The sequence below is a fragment of the Sparus aurata genome, chromosome 2 (assembly GCF_900880675.1).
Source record: "Sparus aurata chromosome 2, fSpaAur1.1, whole genome shotgun sequence".
Lineage (NCBI taxonomy): Eukaryota > Metazoa > Chordata > Actinopteri > Spariformes > Sparidae > Sparus > Sparus aurata.
This window is the reverse complement of record NC_044188.1, coordinates 8,206,347-8,234,342: the sequence shown is the minus strand read 5'-3', so window position 1 is coordinate 8,234,342 and position 27,996 is coordinate 8,206,347. Positions and strand designations below refer to the sequence as shown.

At 40.7% G+C, this 27,996-nt stretch overlaps 1 protein-coding gene across 7 annotated transcripts; it reads right to left on the bottom strand.

The window, feature by feature from the left end:
• Nucleotides 1-27,991, bottom strand: stim1a (stromal interaction molecule 1a). 7 transcript variants are annotated; one of them, XM_030399296.1, is made up of 15 exons: nt 27,335-27,521; nt 26,918-27,050; nt 22,985-23,115; nt 20,809-20,923; nt 19,164-19,275; nt 18,130-18,245; nt 12,992-13,169; nt 7,807-7,984; nt 6,566-6,733; nt 5,916-6,016; nt 5,205-5,434; nt 4,226-4,306; nt 3,576-3,639; nt 2,862-2,957; nt 1-2,759 (listed from the first exon to the last, which is right to left on the bottom strand). In XM_030399296.1, the coding sequence occupies exons 1-15, from the start codon at nt 27,356-27,358 to the stop codon at nt 2,246-2,248; spliced, it is 2,241 nt and encodes a 746-aa protein (XP_030255156.1). In that variant the 5' UTR covers nt 27,359-27,521; the 3' UTR covers nt 1-2,245. The 7 variants fall into 7 exon arrangements, with proteins under 7 accessions (XP_030255156.1, XP_030255130.1, XP_030255177.1 ...); XM_030399270.1 differs by lacking the exon at nt 2,862-2,957 and having other exon boundaries at nt 3,216-3,639; nt 27,335-27,525; XM_030399317.1 differs by lacking the exon at nt 2,862-2,957 and having other exon boundaries at nt 27,335-27,525.
• Nucleotides 27,992-27,996: the final 5 nt, after the last annotated feature.

Sequence of the window (27,996 nt, the reverse complement as noted above, 5' to 3'; positions counted from 1 at the left end):
TTCATTCAAAATAGTTTATTGCTATCATGCAGGAGTGCCATAAAAGTCTAGACCATCACAGAAGATGCAAAATTATCATTTTCTCTGTACAAATATACTGTTGTAATCATAAATAGAAGCCCAAAATCAAGAGAAAGAAAAGACAGGGAGGGGAGTAAAGAGCGCAAGCTGCACCACTCTTTGAACCCAATATAGGTTTCATTACAGCAGTTGACATGCATCAACATTACAGTGCATTATACTGGGAGCGGACAGTAACACACACACACACACACTCAGTCACACATACTTTCACACAGTCTGATGGCATAATCCATTTACAGCTCTGTCGTGCAAAAGAGGTACAAATGACACGTTAAAAAAGTACCAGTAGGAAATTGATATATATATATTTTTTAAACTGGTTTCTAAAGTAAAATATTGAAAACATGTCTTTACATCCAAACCACCTGTTACATTATGAGGCTGGGGGAGGCCGACTGTGTCTTTTGCAGCACTTTTTGGTTGTTCATTAATCAGGAACGCTCTAAGTGTCCCTTCTACTTTAGTAATCACCTACAACTACTGATGCATAGTTCTGTGCTCATACGAAGCTGTCATATTAAAACTGGCACCATGTTCTCTGTGGTGGTAATCGGAGTACTTATCTCTAACAAATGTAAACATACTGCACTGAGGACACCGTTTCAGTAACCCTTAGACATTCAGCGTGTAAACCAGGATATACATTACGGGCTGTATATTCATCATGTGGTTTTGTGTTCTGAGTAAAAGGGGCTCAAACACACTACAAATACAAAGGCCACTGACAGAAATAACGATTTTGGCACTTTAACATGATAGGTCTTCTGCTTCCATAACTTGTTGAGCTAAATCTTCCATAAAAAGGTGGATTACAAAGTGGTTACATCTTGAAATCTTATACAGAGCAAAGTATCTTTGCCTGGTAACTATAGCCCTTACCAGCACCCATCGCTCACTGACAAAACTGCTGTGAAGTTTTTATTTTCCACCTAAATATACACTGACACAGAAACAATAAGACAGAGGATAGCAGGGCACAGAATCCAAGATAAACTTGCAAGTTTATGATCAGTGGGAAGTGTTGGATCTCAGTTATCCAATGTCCTGTTTACTAAGAGTATAATCTTCAAAAACAAAACACAGTTGAATACTTGAATAAAAATGTCTTAAGTTCTTTGATAAATATGCTGCTTTATATGGTACTTACGGCACACTTTCAAAATGTATCCTCGTCTTTTTTTTTTATTAAATACACAGAAAAAAGTTATTTTCCACACCGTCTGTTATGTTCATCATTGTATGTGTTTGGTAACATTTCCCCCTGATAATAAATGGATACCTACATATGCAAGGATCTTAAACGTTTGTTTAACTTGTTGGCATTATTTTAAAGCAAAGCACTTCTCTCTCTCACCCTCTCATGCTCACATGCACTCAACAACATTTCTTAAAATGAAGCAAAAGGTCTGGTGCTGCAATTCAATGGGCCATTGAGTGATTTTGTTGGGAGATATATCATTTGTGTACACTTTAACCTAATATTTTTTCCCAAAATCCAACGAAGTAGCTACAATTGCTGTGTACAAATGTCATATTTTTTGACAGTGAACTGAGTCACTGATATAGTAGTCCGAGCCTCTGATTGTGTCACTTGCTCTGTCAAGAGGAAGACAACAAAAGACAGAAAAACTTGTAACCATCAATAAAAACAAAGTACGCAGTGAAAAAAGGGAGTGTGCATTCACTTTGGATTTGTAGGCTAGGTGGTTAGGTAGTAATAAAAGAAACACCAAGTGTTGACTAAGCAGGTTAACGACAAGAACCAAGCAAACACTAAAGCATTCGAATATCAGTCAAACAAAAGTGAAGACATGCAAAAATGTTATAGATCGTAGAACAAGAAAGAAAAAAACCAACTGGGAGACACGTTTCCCTTTGAGCCTGGCACAATTTCCTGCAGAATAAATAATACTTTACATTCCAATATACAAACCTACCCATTCCCCCACATATTCAACATTGACCAAAGAAGCGGATAAAACTGAACAGCTGGTTGCGCCTACAGTCCAGTTTCTCAGAATAGGTGTCGTACCTACAAACAGATGCAACGGCAACAACTTGTGCCATCATCTCACCATTAAAGAACCCCAAAACCTTTTTTCAAAAACAGACCAGAGGAATACAGTCAAACAGCTTTGACAGCCAATAGTTCATGTAGCCCTTATTTCCTCTGTTTCTTGAAGATCTTGAAGGTGTGTTTCTTGCGGCTGGCAGTGGAATCTGTGTCTTCTCCTGTAGAGCCACTGTCCTCCTCCAGAGGGCTCTTCTTGGAGGACAGCTGCGGGATGCGGGTGCTGCCCTTTGCCCCCATGGCCCCGGGCTGCCCTCCTCCTGTAGGTGACGGCGTGTCAGGTTCAGTGGAATTAGGGCTGAGGGAGCGGGATGACTCTGACAGGCTGTTGATCTCTCCCAGGCTGGGCGACTTCTGCATGCCATACACGTTCTTCATGAGTATGGGGCTGTCGGGGGAAGCCTCTGTAGGGCTGATTTCATGAAGGCGGTTCCCTCCGTTGGGGGTGTGAGCATGCAGTGAGATGGCGTCATCCGCACGACCGGCGATGCCGTGCATGAGAGAGGTGGGCTTGATTAGGTGGCCTTTGGAGCTGAAGGCGGATAGACGATCACCAACTTGAGAGAGGGACAGGGAGGAGTCGGAGTCAGAGCGATTTAGGTCCCTGTGAAGGGGGGAAAAAAGAAACAAGTCTGAGGAAACAAGAAAACTAGAAATAAACCAAGATTGTTTAAGGTTGAAGCACTGCATGCTGGGGGTTATCTACACTATGCCTGCAAAGCCATGGACACGCTGGACACAGCCTGGACACTGGAACTCCACACTTGTTAGTCGAGCAGGCAAAGAACACCGGGAACACAGGCTGAGAAACAGTGAATGCAAAGATTCCATGATGCCGCATCAGGTGCAATGTTGAGAAAGGAAAACAAATACGGGAAAAATTAAAAACTTTAGAAAGCATATTGAACTAAAAATTGGACTCAAAGAGAAGAAAATGATGTAAGGACGAAGGAACCTATGCAACGATACATTTGCTAAAAAATGAAATGACAGCAGGTAGGGAGAAAAGAAAAAAAACACCCACGCACATGCGGTGTGTGTGGAGAACGGGGAAAAGTACCCAAAGCCGTCGCTGTATGAGGAGTGTGCTTTGGAGACGTCTGAGGAGGTAAAATCAGGAATGGGGTCCATGGGCTGGAAAGAAGCATGAAATAAATGGGAGGAATGAGGGGCTACTACGGCACCCACAGCGCAGGGTGAGCAGGAGGAAGGGGAGGACGAAGAGGACAGGGACTGAGGGCTCAGGCTGGAGGCACAGATGATGGAGGGGTGAGACACAGCCGAGAAAAGAGGAGGCAGAGAGAGACACTCGAGCTGCCCGAACGACTGGCTGCGGGACTGTCTGAGGGTAGCCCTAGACCTGGACAGGTATGGGGTTCCCTCGCCCTGCTGCCCAGCCAACAGGCAGCTCTCTACCAACCTCTGAGAGCCCATGGCCAGCTGGGGGTCAATGTGGCGTTGGCGCAGGGACATCATACTGGGAGCTGTGGGCACAAAACAACAGCATTATCAACAACCAACAATCAGGAAATAAAGTGTGACGGACAGGGGGATTAGTGGAGAGATACTCAGGTGCTGGGATGCTTTTCTCTTTACTTTAACTGAATTAAAGACGAATCTTAAGTCTCAGTCAAATCACATTCAGTGATTTAGCCTTTTATACCACTTGAGAAAATCCCAGCGCTCCCGTTTTATCTCTCCGCTTAAAAAAGGAAAAGAAATTCAGATATAAGGACACAACAATGATTTTGTTACCAACTACGACATAAACACATTAGCCCATTTTCAATAAAATTAAGTGACAAATCACTCGGGGAAGAAAGCAGGGTGCAAAGGGTCATGACAAGATTTAGAGGAGAGAGTAAATGTGGCAAGCAAGCAACTTCTAAAGGAGAGGTCAAGGGTGGTCTGATGAACGCAGCATGGAGTAGATTTTCCCTTTCAGCTGTGTCCATCTGCAGCACACTGTCTAAAATTAAAAAGGTATTACAACTGTGTGGCTTTGAGTCAAGGAGAGAGACGGGGGATGTCAAGCTAAGGGCTGAACTGGGGCATGGATAAATGGCCAACCAGGATATTTCCACATGGGCTGACAGTCTGAACCCACGGACCACAGGTCACTGGCTCGCCGTTCCAATAGTCGGGTGCCATCTGTAGTTTGGCCAATGAGACAGCAGTGGAAGCCAAGTGCCAGAGAGGTGGTGGAGGGGAGAGAGGGGAGTGAAATAGGGAGTGCAATTAATGTTGATTTAAAGACTTACTCACTATTGCAGCCGGAGCTTTTGCCTGCAGTTAGTCAAACCCGAACCTAATGTGTGTCAAGTTGAATATAGAGCCCATAACAAGATGAGGGCGAAGAATTATGATCAGAGTTTTGCTGCTTTTCTTGATGAGATACAAATATGTGAGATGTGCTTACCCCAGAATTCTGTCATGAAAATAAGAATAGTTTTTGTTCATAAAGCTTCTGTGTATTTTTTTTGTCTCATATTCAACCTAAATTTGAATTTAAAATGTAGCACTGATTGCCTGTAAAATGTTTCCTTTGGCTGCAGCTGTTTGACCAAAAGCAGATTCAAAAAAAGTCTGTAGCACATATCAGGACACCACCACTACAAATACGTCAGCACAAGGACTTGTTCTCATTAAGAAGTATATTTTTCTTGACAGTTCAATTTCCAGAGGAAAGTCACAGGAGTTGTCAGTCTCCATGATCGAGTCAAGTAAAACACTTTTATCCAGAATGAGAACAATTAACAAAAAAGGCATTCATCTGGAATTGTGTGTAAAATAACAAGACAATTATGTGAATTTACATGATACACATTATACAAATGTAAAACAACACATTCAATCACAGACAAGTGTAACCGTTGCTACCTACAACACCAGGGAGGCCACAAGGACAAATTCACGTAAATGTAGCTTGAAAAAGGTCCAAATTCTCATGATGGCTGATTTTTGGATTTGCCCAGCAGGGTCTTGGAGGGTTTAGAAGTTCGTTTGATACTCCCCACAGAACTGCCGACAGATTCGGTTGAACCCTTACATTGCAGAGTTCCAGGCACGATATCCTCGTCCATGTCGTCCATGTCGTCGGACATGATGAAGTGCTGCGGAGTAGCTCTGCCGCCCATGAAGGTGGGGTCGAGGTTGAGGGATGAGGCCAGAGAAGGGAGGCCTGGGTTGTTGACGATGGTAAAACCCGTGAGGATCTCTATCTGCTGCCAGCGATGGAGTCTCTCCCGCAGAGCAGCCGTAACCTCACCTAGGGCTTGTCTATGAAAGATGATGAGAAAGTAGAGCGAAGAAATGAGAAATAAAGAGAAATGAGTCAAGAGGAGGAGAAACTAATTATTAACACTGTATGAAGATCAATACAGTATGAAGTAAGCAAAGTCTAAGTTTATATAAGGAAAGGGTTTAATTCTGTTGGGAAAATTGGGTGATATTTAACCTTGTACTGCTTAGCGTTTTTAATCTAGTCAGGAGCACGTATTAATGTAATTTTCACCCCATTGCTGGAAATATTTACAGCAGCAATTACCCTCATTTTTTCAGAAAACATCCTCCTGTAACTTAATTCAAATTACTGTGAAGCACAGAGTATATTTAATTTCCTTATCCCCTTGGAATGTTAATCCTGTCTGAGTGAGGCCAAAAATCTGTTATTATCTGTTAAATACAAATGAAAATCCTGCTTTAACAACTTTTCTGAAATTTGGTAATATGTATACCACAGGTGCAATTTCAGACTTACTTCGCTGCCAGTATTTTATGATCCACATCATCCAGGGAGGAGCTGTGAGCCACGTGGAAGGTCCCGAAGAGAGTGTTCCTCTTTTTCTTTATCTTCTCTGCCTGTGAAAGCAGATGAACAAACATGTATCCGTCTGCTTCACTAGACTATGATTGCTTAATGAGGCTACGTCAGTGTCATTAAACTAGGAGTTTGACTAAATATTGCAGTTGCTTGCTGTTGGTTTAGCAACATTCATAGCATTCATTGCATAGCAATACAAGAAGTTATCTCCTCAAACTACAAATTATTTTTCACGAAACTCAACAATTTAGTTTCATCTTTTGCTTGCATGTGACTATTTTGTATTATATTTTGTTATATATCGTTCTGCTCGAATATCTTCAATTTGATAATTTTTTTTCAAGTAGTTTGAACTACTCATTCCGATTCGCTTTAGCCAATCAAACTTGACTTCTTTCTTGGGTAGTTTTTCTGTAGTTCAACTTCCTCTAGTGTGAAGTAAGCTATGCTTTCAAAGTAGCTACCCCTATATTGGACCGCTTTAATTTTGCCTGGAATAATTTTTGCTCCATACAACTTGTTACTTTAAAATAGTAACTTCAAAATCTAATTTGTATTCATTCCCCTTATGGTCTTGGCATGCTTACTCCTTCTTTGGCCACCAGGAGCTGCCGTTCAGCGTTTTGTTTCTTGATGTTGTAGTACTGCACTTCCACCTCGTGGGTGAGCTGCAGCCACTTCTGGAGAGACTCTGGAGGGGACCAGCTACTCCGTGACTCCAACTCTTTCTCTGCCTTCTTCAACGCCATACGGACCTGTGACACATGTCAAACATTGGGAGACAAATGAACACATAAAAATAGAACACATCTAGAAAATTATTTCCTTAATTGCTCTAAAATGTCACGCAGTTTGATAACACCCACATAGCATGTAAATCCCACAATGTCGGAAATTCAAATATAACTTATATCTATGTTTATATTTAAGGGCGTGTGATCATCAGATCAACTAATACCCCACAACAGCTTCTGTCTTTCTTTAATTGTGAAAAAGTGGTTGTTGTTTGTGGATTACATGACTACTGTCACCTGGGAATATCTTACGAGTCTGTCTCTTCTCCAAAGTACATTTTGTTACAAAAACACTTGTGAGAAGTGACAGGATATGATGCAACACTGACATAGTGAAAATGGATAGCTGCCTGCTAGTATTGTGATTCAGCAAGGACAAAGAGGTTGCAAACACTGAAAAGCTTGTACTGTATTCTGATAGAAACTATATTCAGACAGCTACTGCAGCAGCAGAGGACTCTCTGCTCTCACTGGCTGCAGCTTGTTATGTGGCTCCCTGACCCGTCCCTGACATGACCAGATATTTGGCCTGCTTGATATCTTCTGGGCGTCTGTGTGTCCCTGGCTGAACAGTTCACACATAACGATCTAGCGCCGATTTGTCCTGTAGTGTGAACTCGACAGAAGTGTGTGTGTGTGTGTGTGTGTGTGTGTGTGTGTGTGTGAAAGCAAAAGGTGATAGGCCTCGCCACAGACAACTGAACATAAAACTCAAAGCGTACACTGAACTTGAGAGCCTTGCGTGTTTCCCATTTAAGACTGTGTTTCTGAATGAAGAAAAAACTGTGACCAAAGTGGCTGAATTAGATCACTGTGATAGTCCTTCAAACAATTACTCATGTGTTCTGCTTACTTGTGTGGGCCGTGCTGTTCTCTTCCTGCCAAATTCCTAATGGACAAAGACTTCAGTGGGTGTATTTATACTATAGCCAGTGTGAATCTGATGGACCTGAGCATACTGTGCAGTTGGCCACATCAAGTTCATTAACACCATTTGCTCCATGGTTTAATCACATGCGTCACTTTGCAGGTACCTGTTCCAGCTCTTCTTCAGCGTACTTCTGGCGACTCAGTTCGTTCTCTGTGCCTTCACGTAGCTCCCTCAGTCGCTGGGCCTCCTGCTTGGCTGCGTTGATCTCATCCCTCAGCTTCTGCTCGAGGTTCACCTTCTCCACTTCAACCGTACGGTGCTCCTCTTGGGCGATCTGCAGCCTGAGAGGACGGAACAACGGTTTAATCAAAATGCATTTTGATTACCTCTACAGCTCTATATTTGATTACCTCTATATTTATGTGTCATCATGTGGCTGAATATTATTTCTGGTCTACATGATTCAAGTAACATTTTAATAATATTACTTTTTTGAAGTTCTAAAATTGGAAACACTTCTAAGTCACATCTGCACTGCAACAAATTATGGGTGTTTAAATCAGGCAAGAGCCATGATGTCTACAGCCCTAGCAAGGCCCTAAAAACTGCAGAAAGTTCAATGGAGGGCCTTTGTGGACTATAGGAACTGTGCGTTTAGACAGCCCCTCCTCACACCACAGACTTTCTAGGAATGCGCCCACAAAGTGCGCAAGTCTCTAGGAGTGGTGAAGTCCGTACTTTTGAAATTAGCTTAAGAGAAATGCTTTCTAATTTGAATCTAAGAAGCGAAAGATACGTCATAAGTATGACCCAAGTCAGTGGCTGCTTCATACAGTAAAACAAAGACATATAACATAGTAGGTATCAGTGTAATTTTCTGTGATGTGTACGCATGTGAGGGCCATGTATGTGTGGAATTCAGGACTTGCATCAGTCAAGCATGACCGGAAACAATGGCTAACATATAGAAAGGCAACAGCTATGGTCAGCTGCTAGGCAGCTCACAATAAACTGACATCAGAGTGAGCAGAGCCAAGAATGGGAACAGCTGCCAGAGTGTAACTCTAGAAGAGTACAGTGTCGCTCCCAACGCCCCTGTAGGATCCAGAACATGTGTGTTGTTTCGTACGTGGGATATTTTTAGACTAGCCTCTTAAACAAAGTCTCCTTTTAAAAGAGAGGCTTGTCACCCATGACATAATTATTTGTTCTCAGACAGAGATTATTTTAAGATACTGTAATCTGCTGAATTCCCATGTCCAAAGATGTTGAACTGAGGCCTATGATACGACAAAAACATCCTGTTTTAGTCTCCAAACATTGAAGAGCAGGAAGCAGTACTGTAATTCAGTCACTAGGGAGAAGCACTGTCATCTGGTCAGGCGAAAATGCAACATCAGAAAGAGCAGATAAATGAAAGGTGACCCACAGAGCCAGCTATGGAAAATGTGGGTGGTGGGCAGTCCTGCTAATGCTTTCGACCCTGACCTCTACCATTCTCTAGCTAAGATTCGAAAGCACTGACAGAGCTGCAATGCCCAGAGAGAAGATGCCAAATGCTGTTTCATCTGACCTGCATTGCAGAGCTCACAGGATGCAGACCGTGTCTCTGCAGACTTTACAAGAGAAGGTAAATTATACTCCAAGAGTTTCTGTACACTCATATTATCTTACTGGCCTTATTCATTTTGTGTCGAAGGGAAACCAACTTTCTAATGCCCATCACATGTTGTCGTCCTTGTCGCCAGACCTTTCCCAGGATGTCTGTCTGCACACGACACCTGAGACCAAATGTAGGTGAATTAGCGCTAGCGGCGACATGCTAAGCAGTCGTGCTTAACACCATTTCCCACCAGTGAGGCAGAGGCTGGGTCAAACAGTTTTGTAAAAAGGCACACAGGAAATCCAGCTCCATTCAAAGCCTCCTCCCACTGTCTCCCAACAGGGAAGCCACGCCTGAGCCAGGCTACTTGATACCACCACAGGATCTGCTTGAAGGTATGGAAAGAGAGCAGCTGGCAGCAGGGATCAGGAAGAAAAGGCTCGGCTACAGACATAGGACATACCTCCCTACCTCCCTCCCTCCCTCTCTCTCTCTCTCCCAGCTTCAGAACTAGTCTCTTGTTGCTAGTTGCACTGACCTACAATATGATACAATATCCGTTCCTACAACTAAAGTGCTTTGCTGTCAAAGCTGAAACACATTAAGGGGGGTCTGATTTGGAACAGTTTAATGTTTAACAAATGAAATGTCTGGAGTCTGAGTCAACTGCTCAGACTGTCCAGAGGACACACATGTTAGCCTGACTGATTTCTGCTCAACATTTTCTGCTAAACAGTATTGACAAGCTACTGCAAATCGTCTGTATAATGAATAGTCATTCTCAAATCATTATGCTTTATGCAACTTCTTCTACATCATGATACACAGACAAGACAATTACAATTGCTTGTCCTTTCTCTGAGCTCTCACCCACCAGAGATCAGATTTAAATGGTGTTGCACAACACTACTGAATTGTGGGTAAATTAGACTGTAGAGCTGAATTAATATAACAATGTCTGCACTAGTCAAGCAGCACAGCACTGTCTGAAACAAGCCACAAACAAGGTTTTATAATCAGCTATGGTCAGTTTGGGTATCTGCAGAATTGGCCTGTGTAATATGACAAAAAATGATTATGCGTCATCACATCATGGGGTTTTATTAATTTTTCTGTGTTGAAAATAACTTTACAGCCGTATTTTCCCTAATTTGGACAATGCCTTTTGTCTTTCTGCACAACATGGATACAGGCAGAATATTTGCATGAATGCAAATTAGGCTAACTGACAATGCGATGGGTTTACAGATCCAGTCCTAAGCCTCCTGAACTGCTCACAGACTGACTGGGGCCGCACCCTTAAAATCAAACATGTCTGATATTCACAATTTAAAATCCGGATGATTACAACAGTACTCTCTGTGCTGGACCATAAAAACCAATGAGAGAGGCTCTTTGGAGCTGATGGTTCTGCCAAGCATCAATAAATGCTCTAGCCTTTGAGGCTAACATTAGCTAGGATACTACTGTTGACAGAACACCCCACCCCCAGCTCTCGCTGAAGAATAGAAAACCTGTGTTGACTGCGTCTCCTTACCCGGTTAGACTCGATTAACATTCTACTTTTGCTTTTTTTCTCTCCCTGTAACGTGTTACTATTCTTCTGCTTTCCCATGAGGTCAAGTGAGATGGATCATGTGTGAGCCCATCTTCAGTCTGTAGAGCCATGAAGCCAGAGCACTAAAGCCACGCCTCTGCTGCTGCAGAGTAGTGTGAGCTGTTTATCCACATGTATTAATATTGAATGTGTCATGTGTCCAAATTTGACACTGCACTTTCTTGGGTCCTAAGTAACAAAGTGTGAAGTCGATCAAATAAACGGTTCTTGAGTGTAATAACAACATAAATACAGACAGAAAGTTAATCTTAGCATCTCATCTATTAATTTTATTTACAGAAAATGTGCTACATCGTAATATGTATATTTATTTATATCTGAAATGACCTGTGTCGTGATATGAGATGTTGGTCGTATCCTACAGCCCTACCGCAGAGCATATGAATCATTTCTGCACCTGTGGGCCTTTAAGATTTACTCAAAGCTCTGTGGTTTAATCTGCACAAGAGCATCGAGTGCAAGCAATTAGTTGAAGCAAGAAATTAAATGTCAGAGCGAATTTCAAAGTTGGCAGTGGCAGGTGTGTTTTCACAGCTGATCAAACTAGAAAGCCACAGAGGCAACACGCACGCTGACCTGGCAGTCTATCAGAGGAACAGAGTTTGACCTCAATGGTTTGTCCCCACTGGGGCAGTCAATGGCTCTTATGGTTGGTATTCAACAGGAGAATCCCACAAAAATACTTTCCACTCCCTTATTGTACTGCTCCAATAAAGAAATACACCCCATATATATCAAAGAAAACATGCATACACAGAAGCCATGATGGAGATACGACAGTGCAATAGAAAGCTGTGTCATTGTTTAGAAACCAAGCACCCAAGGCTGACACAAACCAACCCAAGTCTTGTCTGTTTGGTCCATTTGATGTTCATTGGAGCATATCGACTCATGTTTCAAAAACATGTGTGTCCTAAACAGCCAGCTGATACAAAGAGCAACTCATGTGGGTAATAAGGGTAGTGAAATCAAAGTTTTGTTGCCTACAACAAATCATCTCCCTTTAGCTGATGACCACAAGCATCAAGACAGGAATGTCAAGCAGTCATGTGTCAACACCAGTCACTGCTAGGTACTCTGGCCAGCAAACATGACAGAGCCTGTTGCTGTTTTTTAATCTGATGTAACAAAACATGGCATCCCCAAAGATGAAACACTTTCCATTTCAGCACTACTTTGGCTTCATTCATTTCATTACCATCAGTGTCAAAGTTTAACTTTAAGCTAATCGACAGAATATTATGAAACACATCTTTGTTGAAATGAAACAGTTGCTTTTCATGTTAAGTTGTGACACAGCCCCAGTAACATGTTTTAATCAGAAATCCTTGTATTGAAAGCACTGTCTGTGCACTTTGGTTAACTTTTTACAGTTAAAGAAAACCCTGACCTGGCTGAAAAAAGGCTATAAAGGAATAAAAAGTAACTGAATAAACACACTGTTCTCAGAGTAAAATAAGGTCCAGGACAGTGTGCGCCAAGTATAAACTACTATAAAAGTAAAACTCTGATATTGATTGTTTATTTAGCCATGAAAAACAGTGAGCGTTTATTTGTTTATTAAGGCATAAAAACTGATTAAAATGCCTTTATTCTGATTAAAATGTCCTCCCCAAAACTACACATGCACCTTTAATAATGAGTAAACTGCAAGGCTCGGAGGTCATTCATACTTGGGACAAATCTACCAAGCATTCAAAACATCGGCACTGGTTCGTTTCCTGCAGTAAAGCAAGGCAAGATGCCCAGGGGGAGGTGAAGCAGGTAAGAAACAACCTCAAAATTCGCATCAGGGAAGGAGAAAAACATCTGAGGTTTTACCCCCATTCAGTAAATGTTCGGGGCTTACCTCTCAATAAGTAGATTCAGGATGTGTAACTCATGCAATTCAGGACATATTAGCAGCAACACAGGCTGATGTTAGTTTTAAGGGTGATAATTCTTCATTATCAAAATACTCTTGAGCTTGAAGTCGCGTTCACAGCTGTCTTTGCATTTCTTTGATGTTCAAAAGATCTAATTTATAGTGTGTTTCATGTGGAAATGGAAAATTGATGATATGTGTGCACAATACAGTACTTGCAGAGTACAACAGTCTGTTGTGTAGGTGGTAGGAAAAACCCTCACTTCTGTTGTAGGTCATGCAGACTCTGTTCAGCTCTCTGCAGGCCCTCCAGGTCTTTCATCATCTTCTTCATGTGGTCCTTAGAGTAGCGGTTCTGGATGTAGGCAAACCAGCAGCCACCCATGCCTATGACTATTGACACGACCAGCATGAAGTCCTTCAAGTGGTTATGTCTATTCACTAGGAGAGAGAAAACAATGAAGACAGGTCACGCTTTAAAAAGGCAAAATACAAAATTACTAGATAGACCAATAAAATGAGCCAGGCGACATATATCAAAACCCTAACACTAAGCTGCGTAAAAAGAGCAAGCTTCACAGAGATGTGGTGTGAAGCTTGTGTTTGAACATAGCCCAGTCATACTGCAAGTGTTGTGGGGTGACAGATATAGGACAGTCAGTAGCACAACTTCAGGTTGCGGTGAGAGTGGCTGAGTGCAGAAGACCACGATAAAGCCAGCTTAACACGGACTATTTCAGTCAGGTAACCAGTGCTAACAAACATGCACAGAAAACCAAACAGCAACTCACACATTTTGGTTCACATGAGTTGCTATCAATCAAATCCTAGCAGCTATTCCTCTGAACAACAAAAAGTGAGTGTGCCGTCATTGTCATTCATTGCTATTAAATGCCACAGCAGCTAAAAAAGCAGCCACCTCGTTTGTAAGAAGCCTAACATTAGATTCACTTTCAAGTTGAACTTTTGGAAAGGCCATCTTAAATTGGATCTAGAATCAAGATTGGGTTTAATAAAGTTTTCATTTGATGACTCAGAAAAGCACCGTCATGCAGCGGTAGACAAAAAGCCTGAATTTCAGCCTTGCAAGCTACAAGATGAGGCAAGTTTTTCTTGCAAAACCTGCAAAGGGGTGAGCGGGAAAGTGATGTCAAAAACATGACCTCTACTTCCTGGAATGAGACAAAAAGGAAGTAAAATTAGGAGAGAAAGACAATGCAGACTTGTATCTCTTTAGATAAGATCAGCAGCATATGACACCTAGAGTTAGTGTTCTTTATGGCTTCTTCCTGCACCACTGGCTGCCAATGACACAGAGCCAAATCAAATAACACCATGAATCCAAACAATTTCAGCCTACAGCACACATCTCTCTTCACATGAGCCCTCTGTATAGTAACAGGCACATCACCAAGTCTTGAGCGTGTGTTAAATCTGTTAGGAGAACTGTGTATATTCCTGTAGACTTGCTTATAAAGTCCAGAACAAACACAGGTTCATCAGAGTCAAGGGACTTGGACCAGCTGTACTTGCTATTGTGCTAAAGTATGTCACAGAAGTGAGAAACAGAAAATCTACAGGAAACTGCACCTGTATTGTCTCAATTCTACTGAAAACAGAAAAAGAATATCTAGTAGGTCACAATTCAAATCTATCATAAAACCTATCCCAAAGTCAGTAAAGAATGATCCCAGAATACCTCTTAATTACAGAGGCATCAGTCTCCTAAGTACAGTTTATAAAGGCATATTCTAATATACTGAATTATAGGCTTATTCGATATTTGGAAATGAAACAGTGTCTTGTTGATAAGCAGAATGGGTTTAGAAAGTATCGTGCCTGTGTTGACCATATTCATTCAGTGTCTACTATTATTAGAGCTAGAATCGCCACAGGTAAACCCACTTTCTCATGCTTTGTTGATTTCCAAAAGGCATTCGATTGGATTAATAGAGATTTACTTGCCTTTAAACTGATGGAAGTAGGGGTGGATGGTAGATTCTACAAAGCTATTCAGAGTCTGTATGATAGCCCAGTTGCTTGTGTTGAGATCAATGATATGTATACCGATTGGTTTGAAACCCCTTTTGGCGTGAAACAAGGTGATATTCTTTCCCCAACACTTTTTGCATTGTTTGTGAATGATTTAGCTCTACAGATTAAGAAAAATAATCTGGGTGCATGTTTGGATGACACTTACTTAGGTATTCTATTATACGCAGATGATATTAGTTTACTGGCAGAATCTGAGTCTGATTTACAAAATATGCTAAATTTGGAATTGGAATATGTTAGCTCATATAAATATTTGGGTTTCCTTCTGGATGATTTTATGACGTTTAAAACTGGTTTTGGGTGCCTTGCTGATTCAGCTGGGAGAGCTTTGGGATCAGTTATTAATAAAATGAAAGTTTGTAATGATTTGGGTTACTTTACATATACTCAACTGTATAATGCATGCGTCTCTCTTATACTGATTTATGCTGCAGGAGTGTCGGGATTTAAAGAGTCCAAAGTTATAGATACTATACAGAATAGAGCTATAAGATATTTTTTGGGTGTCCATAAATTTGCGCCAATTCCAGCAATAGAAGGAGATATGGGCTGGATTCCAGGATGTGTACAACGAAAATGTGAAATGATTCGGCTGTGGAATCGACTAAACAAAATGGCAGAGGATAGAATAAATAAAAAAGTATTTATATGGAGTGAATTACATAGTTCCCCCTGGTCAAAAGAAATTTACTCTATTTTTGAAAATGTCCTATTAAAACCAAAATTAAGGACATATATGCAGATTAAATCTAATTTTGGACATGAATTATATGTTACATCACGTTTACAGAGAAGTCAAAGATCTTTAGTTGCACAGTTTAGATCTGGTATTCTTCCTCTGGCCATTGAGGTTGGTCGATTTAAAAATATTCCCAAGGAGAATAGAATATGAGAAATGTGTGAGCTAGATGAAGTAGAGAGTGAGTCTCATTTCCTTTTATACTGTACAAAGTATGACGATTTGAGAGAGGTATTATTTCATGAAATCTAGGAACAAAACCCTGAAATATTTTGGTGCTTTTTTTTGGTGTCCTCTAAGCCCATGCAGGCTGGGCATACATGTATGCATGACACAATAATAAAAGTAATTAATTAATTAATTCATTTATTTTTTGATTCTGAATATTCTAAATGGTTTTAAATGGTATTTCTTTTTGCATTTCTCGATACACCAGAAATACCTGTGTTTTTTCTTTCCCCTCTCTCTCAACAGCAAGTTGACACAGACACCACTGCAGCCCCCCCCCCTTCCAAAAGTGAATTAACTCAGATGCTGTTGTGCTTAACACATGCTACACAAGCTTTGTTATATTAAGCATTTACTAAGAATCTAAAATTGTATGTCCTCTTTTGTGTCAATTTTTCCCTGTGGAATCAAATTTTGATATTTTTCAAGGTATTTTATTGAAATTACCAATTCCAGTATTGTGCAGCCCAAATGACGAGGCTTCAGCCACATTTGATAGGCTGGCATACGCAGATCATTGCCTCTTAACCACCGAATGCTCAGCTCCCAAATTGATGTCACGATATTTATCTAAAATGTTTGCTAAATTTGTCTTGGCAGTGCATTGCAACTGAGCACATGTGCTTAACAGGAAGTGCATTATCTCTAAGATAATATAAAATAATTTCCTAATGATACATTGTGCCCATGGTACTCTTTACTGCCCTGTCAACACTATCTGTCTTGAGCAGGAAACACAGTTTGCCTGCTGTCATTATGGGGTAAGGAGTAATTGACTTTGACCTGAGTAAACAAGACATTCACTGCCTTTCACGAACAACAACAGGACAGCATAAAGTGACAGTTAATTAAACACAAAACTATTAATACTGCAGCCTGAAAGTGCCTGAATGAATTATTTCACAACTGCCCCCCAGATTAGGACAAACCTATTGTGAGATGTGTCTTAAAATGCTGCTGCTGAACATCAATCTGACCACTAGTAGGACTCTTTGAGAGGCTGTCAAAGCCAGACAGCGCTCACTAATGTCTTCCTCAGGGTGCGACTCTGACAAAACACATCCACAATGACACATGCCAGGCACAGACCTCTACACACTTCCTTTAGATGCAAAAAAGATGGCTTTCTAAGATGGTTCATTACATGCTTTCTTCTTGCTTACTAAAGAAACAACACTTATCTGCTCTCATTGGCTCTCCGTTGGCAAGTATGCATCCTTACCCTTCAAGGCCAATAATATTTTGTGTAAACTCTTAATATTTGGACACCAAGTCCAGAATTGTCCTGACTTTCTAAGCTCAGTAAGGCAAAATATCAGCACTTGGCTGTCACACTCTAGCTAATCTTTTAACGACAAACATGTTTTTCAGGAATTTTGGCACTCACCCTGGGAACATGTCAACACAGATTATGTAAAAAAAAAATATAAGGTACTGCCAAGAGGTATGATAGCTGAGACACACCCCATCAATACAATCATCCACCCTGAAGAAGGGACAAAAAGAGGGAGCAGAACCTGATGGATAAAGATCTATAGATACAGAAGTGGTACAGAGACACTTGAGAAGGAGAAGGAGAGGATGAGTGGTGAGTTTATTTGTCTCAGTACGCAGAGGGGTGTGTCTGGAATACAAAGCAGTGTGTCTCACACTCAACTCACTTCCTCCATCCTTGAAACTGATACAGAATTCACCCCAAATACCAAATATGGGCCAACTAAAACACTCAGCAGTGAGTAGATGAGTAAGTGACTAAATAAATATATAAAAAATGGAAATGACACCTGATGACAGCATTTCACAAGGGACAAAGAACTGATGGAAAATCAGAGTAGCAGATAACATGGTCAGGATGTTAGTAATGGTGGTAGGCTGTTAATTCACACCTACATCCTACAGAGGTTTCAGTGTAATATTCTTCCAATTCAAGAGAATCAATTCTGTTTTTTCCTGCGAGGGAGTTCATTTATAGTGTTGACGTCATTTGAAAGATGTTTTGTTTCTGGCAACCAGCTTTATTCAAGTGAACTGGTTGGGCGAAAAGATCTGAGCGAGCGATAAACTCCTGACACAATTACAAAAGAAGCAAGGCCTATTACTTGGAACCTCAACCACAGATTACAACCTCCAAAATCATTTTGGCAAACTACGCAACTAGTTCCGTATCTCACTGAAAATCCACCACTATGTTTTACTGATATTTCTTGAGATAGTTTTTGAGATATCCTGCTATAATTACAATAACCCAAAAAATTAATATCTAAACCTTCATGAGAGGTAATGAAACAGAAACATCCTTCACATATCCAGTAAAGGTGTTAAAGACCCATTGAGGTTTAATGAATGAGAGTACAGAAATTAAAAAAGAAGGTCACATACTCAGGGGCGCTCCAAACAGTACGGTGTCCAAAGATTTGAGCTGCAACTTTTGCACATGGCTGCGATCCAGAATCTTCAGAATAGAGACAGTCAGAGTGGTGTTCTTTATGGCCAACCTGAGAGAGAACAGACACACAGTCATATTGAATGAATAACGAAGGAAGAGCAAAGGCTGTAATGCAGGCCCTAAAGAAATCAGATTTAACCCCCTAATGGTTATTTGATAGACTCATCGTGCTACTTTGAAAAATGTACAGAATTGGTTGGTTTTTCTTTGAAGCCAAATAGTAGGAGGCTACAATGACTGAAATAAAACTGACACTGACTGATCAGAAGAGGAAATGTAATGTCTTATAGAGTGGGGTAATCAGAGTGGGTTTAAATTCCTGGAACCAAATAAGTTGGATAAATTATTTGTACAATAAACCAGGTTATATGAAGCAAACTTTTATCCAAAGATGGCGGTATAGACTATGTTATGCAAGGCTGAAATGCAGAAGAAGCTGAGTTTGTGAACTGGAAACAAAACCAGTTGATCGCTAAATGCCAATAAACCTACAGGTTTCTTTAGAGAAGAAACAAAACTAGTCCTGTGGCCATTGGTCTGGGTATAGGAAATATTATTATACATCTTGGAAGAGGACAACCGTGGACCAATATTTGTCTCTTTGAGCGTAAAAAGCTGACCAGTGACGCGAGTTAAAAAGGTACATTAACTCCTTGTTGAAAAAAGCTAAATCATCTCAAGAAAGCATGAAAACTTAATGGGAAAATTGAGGAAAGTTGTACCTATTTTTTCTAATTATGACTTTTCGAATGAGAATTTTTAAGAAGTGCATAAAAAAAATACATAAATTGAAACACAGCTTTTGTAATCTTGTGTAAACTCTGGAGCTTGAGCCTGATAATTTTCATTAAAGTATACAAGTTGTATTTCTGAGAATTATTATAAAGTCTTAGCTATGGAGAAACACATTCCACAGATCTAGTAGTTTTCAACTTTGAGAAGATGATACAATTATGACATCCCTTACCTCGGCATGGCACTCCCATTAAAGTTCATCTTGCGAAATGCTTCCACATATTGTGGCAGTTCCACATAAGTGATGAGCCATTCCACCACCTCATCCACTGTCCAGTTATACACTGAGGGGAAGAGGAAAAAAATACAACAGGGTTACAGCAATCATCAATTCTTAGTCATCTTATATCTGCAGAATTCAGTACTGATAGGGCTACGTCTCCATCACATTCAAGACAGTCAGATGTGTTTTCCATTAATTTGTTCTTATCCAACAAATTTCTTTTGAAATGAAACAGTGACAGTGTGGTTACACAGCTGATTTTTATCTTTACCGGTGTTTGAATGCATTCACTTCAGCTCATTTAAGAACAATGCAGTAAAACACTAATCTTGAACAATCAGAAAAGGGTAATTCACAAGTTATTCTTGGGGCCTAGCAAAGTAGTCAGCTGACCTCAATATAACTGACCATGTGTTTCACTTTAAGTACAAACAGAAGGGAAAAAACCCCACTGAAAGCTGCAAGAACTGCAGATGGCTGCAGTAGAGGCCGAGCAGAGAATCACCAGGAGAGATAACAAGCATCTGCTGCAGCGACTGGTCTATGACTTCAAGCAGTCAGTGATTATAAAAACAGACATATAAAATATGATCACTGTAGCAATGGCTGTGTTTATTTGTCCAAATATTGTCTATCCCTTGATCATTACTTTCTACCTGCATGGTTCATCTGAAATGGACGTAAGTCAGCACTGAGCTGACAGTTGTGTGTTTCATTTAAACCCAACATGCAGAGCTAACACAACAAAACTGTGTCACTATCATAACACATTTTAGCTGCACTGTATATACAGCTTGACATAAGATCATATGCTTTCACACCCTGAATGATCTATGAGGTATCCTATGGCATAACATATATCGCATGCCAACGGTAATAACTGGGGAAGGAAAATTGGCACCCCAACTCCTGGCAGACAGTCAAAAATGTGGGCTGTCTTTGTTAATGTGTTGCTCTCTTCAACAAAAACCCAGTTTCCTGGCTTAAAACCTCCAGAGCACTGTCAAGAAACTGCAATGCAGGGTAAGTCAGTACTACCAGTGAGGAAGGGGGAGAAAGGCAGCCAGTGTAAAGGGTGTGAAGAGACATGAGTGCCAGATACAACACAGCACATGACAAGTACTCTCAATGAGGACACGATGGCCAAGTTAAACAGATAGGAACAAGGAGGTGAGAGTGAGTGCGTGAATTTAGTGCTGACAGAGTCAAAAGATGTCTCCTTTGCCACTGGCTGCGGCTGATAACTAGGCTGCACTTTGCTTAACAAGCCAGTTGATCAACTGCCTTGCTCCTTTGTTGAGTAGGTGAGAAGGTCAAGCTGGAGTAATGTGGGACACACACTTTTAGTGCATAAACTCCAATTTAGCAGCTATTCAAAACACTGTTGTCCAGCTTGACAAAGTCACATGGAGTGGTATGTTAAAAAAAACACTTATCAGCACAATTTCAAACGCTCAGTATTGGCAGAGCTTATCAATGTGAAACACGGTGTGCTAAACAAGATCCAAAGACTACAACTCTCATAAATACAAAACAGAGCTGAAAGAAAGGCCTGTTTGTGCAGTCACTGCCTGCCTTCAGGGGAAAAAGGTACCTTCAGAGCCCTTCCACGCGTTCCACAAGTCCTCCACACTGATGAACTGGTCATCCCCGTGGAAGCTGTTATGCTTGGCTTTGGGGTCATGGTAGTTTAGATCTTCCCTCAAGAACTGCAAGATGACAAGAATGTTTGTAGTGGTTAGACAATCTATCCTGCACAACATGATCTTACACAAATCTTACAAATTGTCTTTTAGAAAACTGCATTTTTATCTCCAGTGATGCAAGGTACAAGTTTGTCCTTTCACCTAATTAGAGACTTAAATACTGTGCCCACAAATTAAAACAATAAAGTTTGAGTCGAGGTTGAATCAATAAATTGTATGAACAGCGGGAGAACAATGACCACATTTGTTGCTTGAAATTAGCCATTGAGAGGTTTTGATTTATCATGAGCACTGTTAAATACTGTGGTCTTTATGACCACCCAAAAGAAATAAAAAATGCAATTCATGTGCCTTGTGTGTGCCTTTGCTTTACTCTGTGCGAAAGGAATAGAAAACACTATAAATATCTCAACCATACAAGACCTGAAAAACTACACAAATTTCTCACAAACTATCTATGGGCTTGGAAAACAAACAGAAACAACTGTGGTGAAACTACAAATGTGTGAGTGATTCATTCTGAGATGCAAATACTTGGTAAAGCTTTTAAATTTTTGCTGGTCACCAGTTCTAACTTACTACTCAGCATTCTCCATTATGTTATGTTCTGGTCATCTTTAAATAATTTTTTTTAAATATAACCGTGGTTTAAATCTCGTCATCTAACTCGGTGCAAGAAAACATCAGCGCATTTCTGAAACTTCTTTTAGGTATATCTCTATCTCCCTTCCAGTTTGACAAAATAAACATTGTGGTATTTCATTTTCATTTTCTTAACCATCTTTCTTTTTGGCTTCTTGGTTTGAAAATGAAAACACTTCATATTATACATGAGGCACTCTGTATTCCATCCTCGCCCCCACTGGAGTGGTCGTGGTCAACTACTGGCCACTGGAACCACACTACCGGTTTCCCACTATACTGTAGGCTAACTCAGTCACCAGGATCTTAAAAAACACTCCCACAAAAGCCAACTCATGCAACATGGGTGGAAGACAGTATTAAGTCATGATGCCTTTCTTTCTTGATAGATTTGTGTGGGAGGATTTCACTACAGGGTATAGAGCTGGTCTCTACTGCAGGTGAAATATCACGCTCCTCAAAACACATCCACTGGAAAATTAGCGGGACCTGTTTCATGTGGCGAAGGCCTGGATCTTATTCCTAAAAGCCAGATGCAGACTTTGATCTTGGTCATAAATAAATCAACTATCCCCTTTATTTAATTATTGTATGATAACAGGAAGCTGGACTACTGTCTTGAAGTGCTCTGAATCGTTTTGAGCTTTTTATTCTTCAGCTCAAAGCCACTACAGATGTCAGAGCTCACTGTACTGCACTTGATTCTCTGCCTAAGGGGTATTTGCATGCCAAGTGCCTCTTCTAAAAGCAAAGATGACTGCAGCGATGATGCTGCCTCTGCTTTGGTCTTGCCTAAACCACATGCCACAGACTGAATAAGGCTGAAATGAGGCACCAAAGGAGGCCTCCTCAAGGCCACTGCATGTAGTTTAGACTAGGACTCAGGATGTCAGCTAAATGGACTAGAGGCGGCGTCTTTAAGCCACCAGTGATATCTGAGAAGCAACATCTTTGACTTCTGATGAGCATGAAATAACTGCAAACTGTTTATACTGAACAAGAAAAGCAGCAAACTCTACTCTTCATGCACTTCAAAATTACAAAACACATTAAGTTCACACCTTTGTTCATTTTGACATTGTGTTTGCACAATTGAAGCAACATCAATGCCTCCAACATGCATGCCAGACACAACCAGACTTAATGTGACTTAAGTTAATTATTTGACAAAAACAACTTAAGAAGCCACTGAAGTGTAAACAGAACAGATCCTCCGGCTACTCCGAGTCAGTTAAGGTTATTACAGGGCTATGATTAACTGACCATCTTAGCAGGAAATCCTATGACAAGGGTTACATTAATGATAGATCTAAACCTCTTTAGACTGAATGAAGACCACTTTTGTGACTGTACCAATCAGACTATCCCTCCCTTTAACAGCATCAGCTCCTGTTGCTCCTTTTCTTCCAGGCTGATACTTACACCGTCTGTCTCTACCACGTCCACATTGCCGTTTGCGTCATCGTCCATCTGCTTGTGGATGTTACGGATAGCCTCATAGCTGAGAATGGCAATCTCGTCCTTGCATAGTGGCTCATCGATGCGACAGAAATCTGGTGGAGAAACAATAATATATCAATATGGTGTTAAGAGCAGGGTTCATACACATTTTTCAAGGTCAAATTCAAGCACTTTTCAAGCATTTTTAAAGGTCATTTTCAAGATTTTCCAGCACCTTATTGCTGGGGTGAAATACGCATCTACAGGAATATATATTCTCTTGATTTTTTTCTTCACTTTTTATCACAATTATGTACATTGTATTATGCTGTAAACATCTAAAATTATGTTTCATAATAGCAAAAACTTCAGAAATTAATTATCCAGTCTGATCCCAATTTTGTGAACGACACAGAGTTATAATGTCAAGCACTTTCAAGCACTTAAACTAAAATCCAAGCACTTTTCTGACCTTGAAAACGCAACATTGAAATTCACGCACTTTCAAGGATTTCAAGCACCCATACGAACCCTGTAAGAGGGAACCTTGAAAGTCACAGGCCAACATTCACATCTGTCTGCTACTACCACCACCACTACCAATACCACTATTACTAAAATGAGGCAGAACTAAACAACATGCCTTTAAAGAACAATTTGGTTTAACTGTAGTAATCTTAATTAATTTGTGAAAACACATAAAGCTTGCACTTCAACAGATGTTTGAAGGAAGTCCTAGTGATGATCCTTCCTGTTGCTATGTGATAAGACAAAAATCCATAGTATGTTGACGTTCATGTTTTTGGATTCTAAATAATCCTGTGAAGGCCATTAAAGTTCATGACTTTTAACCTTTGTGCTTTTTACAGGAACGGCAGTATGCTGAGTCCCCGGTTGGATTAACTCGCCCTCTTGTTCAGCTAAGGAATTCTGCAGTTCACTTATCTTCAGACAAAGCTTTGTTTATGTAAGGCTTTGAATGTGGGGATGTTACCAAGAAGAAGCCAGATACCATGACTGTCAGACCTACTGTGTTGACCAAAAACAGGCCACGACACAGGGCCAATTTTGGCATTTTGACTGTCAGTCCTCAATAACACAGTGTGTAACAACTCTACAGTTAATTGCAGATAAATCACATGTATGTTTTTATTATAAATGATCATGTAATTTCACAGTGTCTCAGTTATCTGGTGAAGCCCGTCTGGCCTCTGTGTTCCCTCTCCTTCCTGAGGGATTAGAACTCCTCTGAAACAGATCAAAGATAATGCTGCCACTCCTGCTAAGATGAAACCTTGTTTGGCATGAATGCAGACACCCAGGAGCTGTGTGAACGGGTATGGCAGGCTACCTGTAGCGCACCAACAGTAAGTTTAAATATGACTTTAAACTTAAAGCAACACGTTTGAAGTGAATTCACAAGAAGGCTGCCCCTGAAACATTCACAAGTACATATTTTATTTAAGGCCGTCTTATATAACCTCTTACGTTCTATGTGCTGATGCTATCTTTCCCCGGACAATCTTGCTAATTTGTAATTTTTCTATCACGATCAGGCCTTTTCCTGGTTAAATTAAGTTAGATAAGAAGCATATGTCAACACAGCATGCTTTATTTCACTGCGCGATAACCACAAAAGAAGAAGGTGACAGTGAGGGGGGATTTGGCCTTGCTCACCCACATGAAGAGATGTTATATCTTCCTTTTTTTCAATTAAAATCCTTGAGTCTGATTGGGTTCTGGTTGGCAAGGAGATTGGTACTTTTTGGTTTAAAACTTTAGTTGAATGAATTTGCAGTCTGCTTACATCATCCTCACAACACTGTGGAGTACACAAAAATCAAACTTACTTCCCCTTTCACAAATGGCCAAGCTTAGGCTGCATATAGCTCAGTAGCTACTGCTTCATCATTAATTACTGTCACCCACACAATAGTGTAATTCCTGCATTTGTTTTTTTTTGTGCTGGCATGCACAGCGTAATGCCCCCTCCCACCAATAAACTTATCACGCCAATCCATATTTTTCTTTATTCCCAGAGGCACATGTTATGACAGGTTGGCTCAGCAGTTATAGAGAGAAAACAAAAAAGTTAACCATGTCGCAGATTATTCTCTGCAACAGTCACCGTCTCCATGAATGTGAGTCTATACAGGGTTTGTAGCCAGTGAAATGTGCCTTATACTGATCTGCACATAACTGCTAAAACCAGAAGTAGGAAGCCCAGATGCACGAACTGAACTTCTGCGTTGTAAAAAGTAAATTTTTGAGCCACAGTGTGCAAGGATTCAGCTTCAGAGAACCTGCAAAGCCACATGCCACAAAGGCACTTACTCTGACTCATTCACATGCAGCATGTTAAAACAAAGAGACAGTTACCCTGGTGAAAACCTACCACCTGCAACACTTTCATACAGCCAACCTGGCTTTCTTTCTCATTTGGCTTGCAAACCTCCGGAGACACAAGATAAGATATTTACATACCAGTCAGGCTGCCTTTTTAAAGAGCACATGTTACGTAAGTTCATTTAGTGTGCTTGCATCTAGATGAAGAACACACTCCAAACTTTGTCACTTCATCACTGCTGTGGTTACTTTGTCCTATCGCTGTACAGAATACCTGTCAAGATTTGAAAATCACTGTAGAGAATGAACTCTTTCCACACTGTGGCCTCTTTGGACTGTTGGGACATGTGGCAGACGTCAGCAAAAATGTGTTTCAAACGCAAAATGTGTGTGAGTAACTTGGACAATGTTGCAACAATTCCTGTTTAACCACTCTGGTCAATAGTGCTAGCAAGTGTGTAGTGTTGGTTCTTTGGCAAGTTGTTGCTCAAGGTATCGTGGCTGAAATATTTCCAAATGTAAATATGTACAACAGTTATGCTTTTTGTAAACAGATTTAAGTTATCACACTAGTGCACTTTAAAAATAACCTCAGTCATACTATGTCATGACTCTGGTTTTATAATTTAGTAGTCTCAAGTTATACCTAACAAACGAAACCACTGTCATCATTCATGTGAAATTACTTCATGGACTGAGGCAAGAGATTATCACGGTGATAAGGGACCTTTTCTAATAAGATTTGTAACTCCACAAGAGGAGTTTGTTAAACTCACCTGACATGTTGTGAGAGGCCCATGTTACCATTGTCATGCGTGTCTATGCATTAGGTTACAGAGATAAGAATCATGGGTGACGCCCATGATAAGAAGTGAAAGTCCAAGATGCGAGCATCAACAAAACTTCGATATGTAGCCCTCTGTTGTAATGTGTTCAATCATTTTATATTTACATAAAGTTATTCTTTCCCAACTTTGGATTTGATGACTTATTGTAAATAGTTTAACATCTTGATTACTATCAGGGCGTGACAATGTTGGTTGCAAGTGTGACCAAACATTTTCATTGGTCACACCAGTGCACCTGAAATATAGATAATATATATATAGATAAGTTGTTCCAATTTCCTGTGTTATGAAAAACCCACATGTATTTGCTCCTTTATTCCTGTTTACAATCATTTAAATTATGTGCTTGAAAATCAAAATTAAAACGTTTCTAAAAGGTACATCCAAATTCTGTCCTGGTGCACCTAAAGGAAGCAGTTAGGCGCACAAGTGCAACCACTGTGAAAAGTTAGTCTGGAGCCCCGATTACTACAGAAACTACATACGCCCTTGCGCAGTCGCTTCACTAACCATTAGATCAATTACCTCGTGTTTAACTTGCTGGCTTGATCTGAGCTGGAGGACAGGGCTTAATAGAGAATGCCAGCCGGACTATTCTCAGCATGGCTACATATGGAGCCTGCACAATCACAGAGATGTGGCACGAACACTACTAGTGTGTGGATAAAAAACAGACCATTGAGGATGCTGCAACAAATTAATGCCATGGTTAATGACTCACCTGATACTCCATTTTCAACAACTTGGCTGTCTGGTGTGGGTGAACTTGGTTTGTCAGACCAACTTTCTCCGACGAGACACAAGCACAATATCCACAAGGTCACCAATTTGTTGAACTCCATGACTTGTGTGTGCTGGAAAGAAGAAGACACCAGATTCCTTTGAAAATTCTGGCGATTTTAGCAGAACGAGGATGCAGTATTTATGTCTGGGCTAGTCCCCATTTAAACAACGTAGCTGCTTTGTCTCTTAACCCATGTGAGGGAACGGCAGTAATCGGCTTAGTGAATACACCAAGATATACCGTTAGTTACATAAAAACATCCCCTGCAGTCACTACACACACATGCTATCACTTCTCAAGTGTCTCTCTTCTTCCTGAATGAATGAACAAACACACTCGTTAGCTTGCTAATACCTGGCTTTCGCTAAGGAAGCCCATAAACCCTTAATTTGTCAGTTTAGCTGGGGGCTCTTGACGGCGTGTTTGCCAACACATGTCACTTAAAAGGAGAAAAATAACGAGATTGAGAGCAGCCTGGTCCGTCTGCGTCTGGTGGCTGGGTGTCAGACGAGCCCCGACTAGCTAGCTTAACGCTTCGGCTAACTAGGAAATGAAGTGAAATATCCAACAAAGAGGGGGTTAACATTTCAGAGCGCTCTCACTCACGCTTCCGTGTTTTTTTAGTGTATGTCGCTGACGACTTGCTGCATTTTGTACACGCGTACATTAGCGACCGTTGACGTTTTAGCTGACCACAAGACACCGCAAGTCACGCAAGGGGCGTTAATGAAGAGCAACTGTAGTTTTTTTTTAAGCTAGGCTAGATGGTCATGTTAGTTTAAATAGCGCAAATGTAAAGTTACCTGTCATGTATCAGAGCCGGCAGGTGTGTAGCTTCAGCTCTGTGTTAACATTGCAGCAGACGCCTGGTCACCTGGAGTTGAAGCACAGCGAACTCCACCTCCTGATAAAAAAAAAAGAGCTCTCGGTGTTTCCCCCCCCGACCGAGACTGAACCGAAAAAGCCGCAGAATGTGCACAGACCCCGAGCTCGTCTTCTTCTACATCACAGAGTGC

Excerpts from the sequence above, each read along its gene's own strand:
- stim1a (XM_030399270.1), bottom strand. The coding sequence starts at position 27,358 with ATGGGCTTCCTTAGCGAAAGCCAG. Across the intron at positions 19,276-20,808 it reads CGCGTGGAAGGGCTCTGAAG|TGTATAACTGGACAGTGGAT; the intron begins GTACCTTTTTCC and ends TCTTCCCCTCAG. Across the intron at positions 18,246-19,163 it reads AATGGGAGTGCCATGCCGAG|GTTGGCCATAAAGAACACCA; the intron begins GTAAGGGATGTC and ends GTTCTCTCTCAG.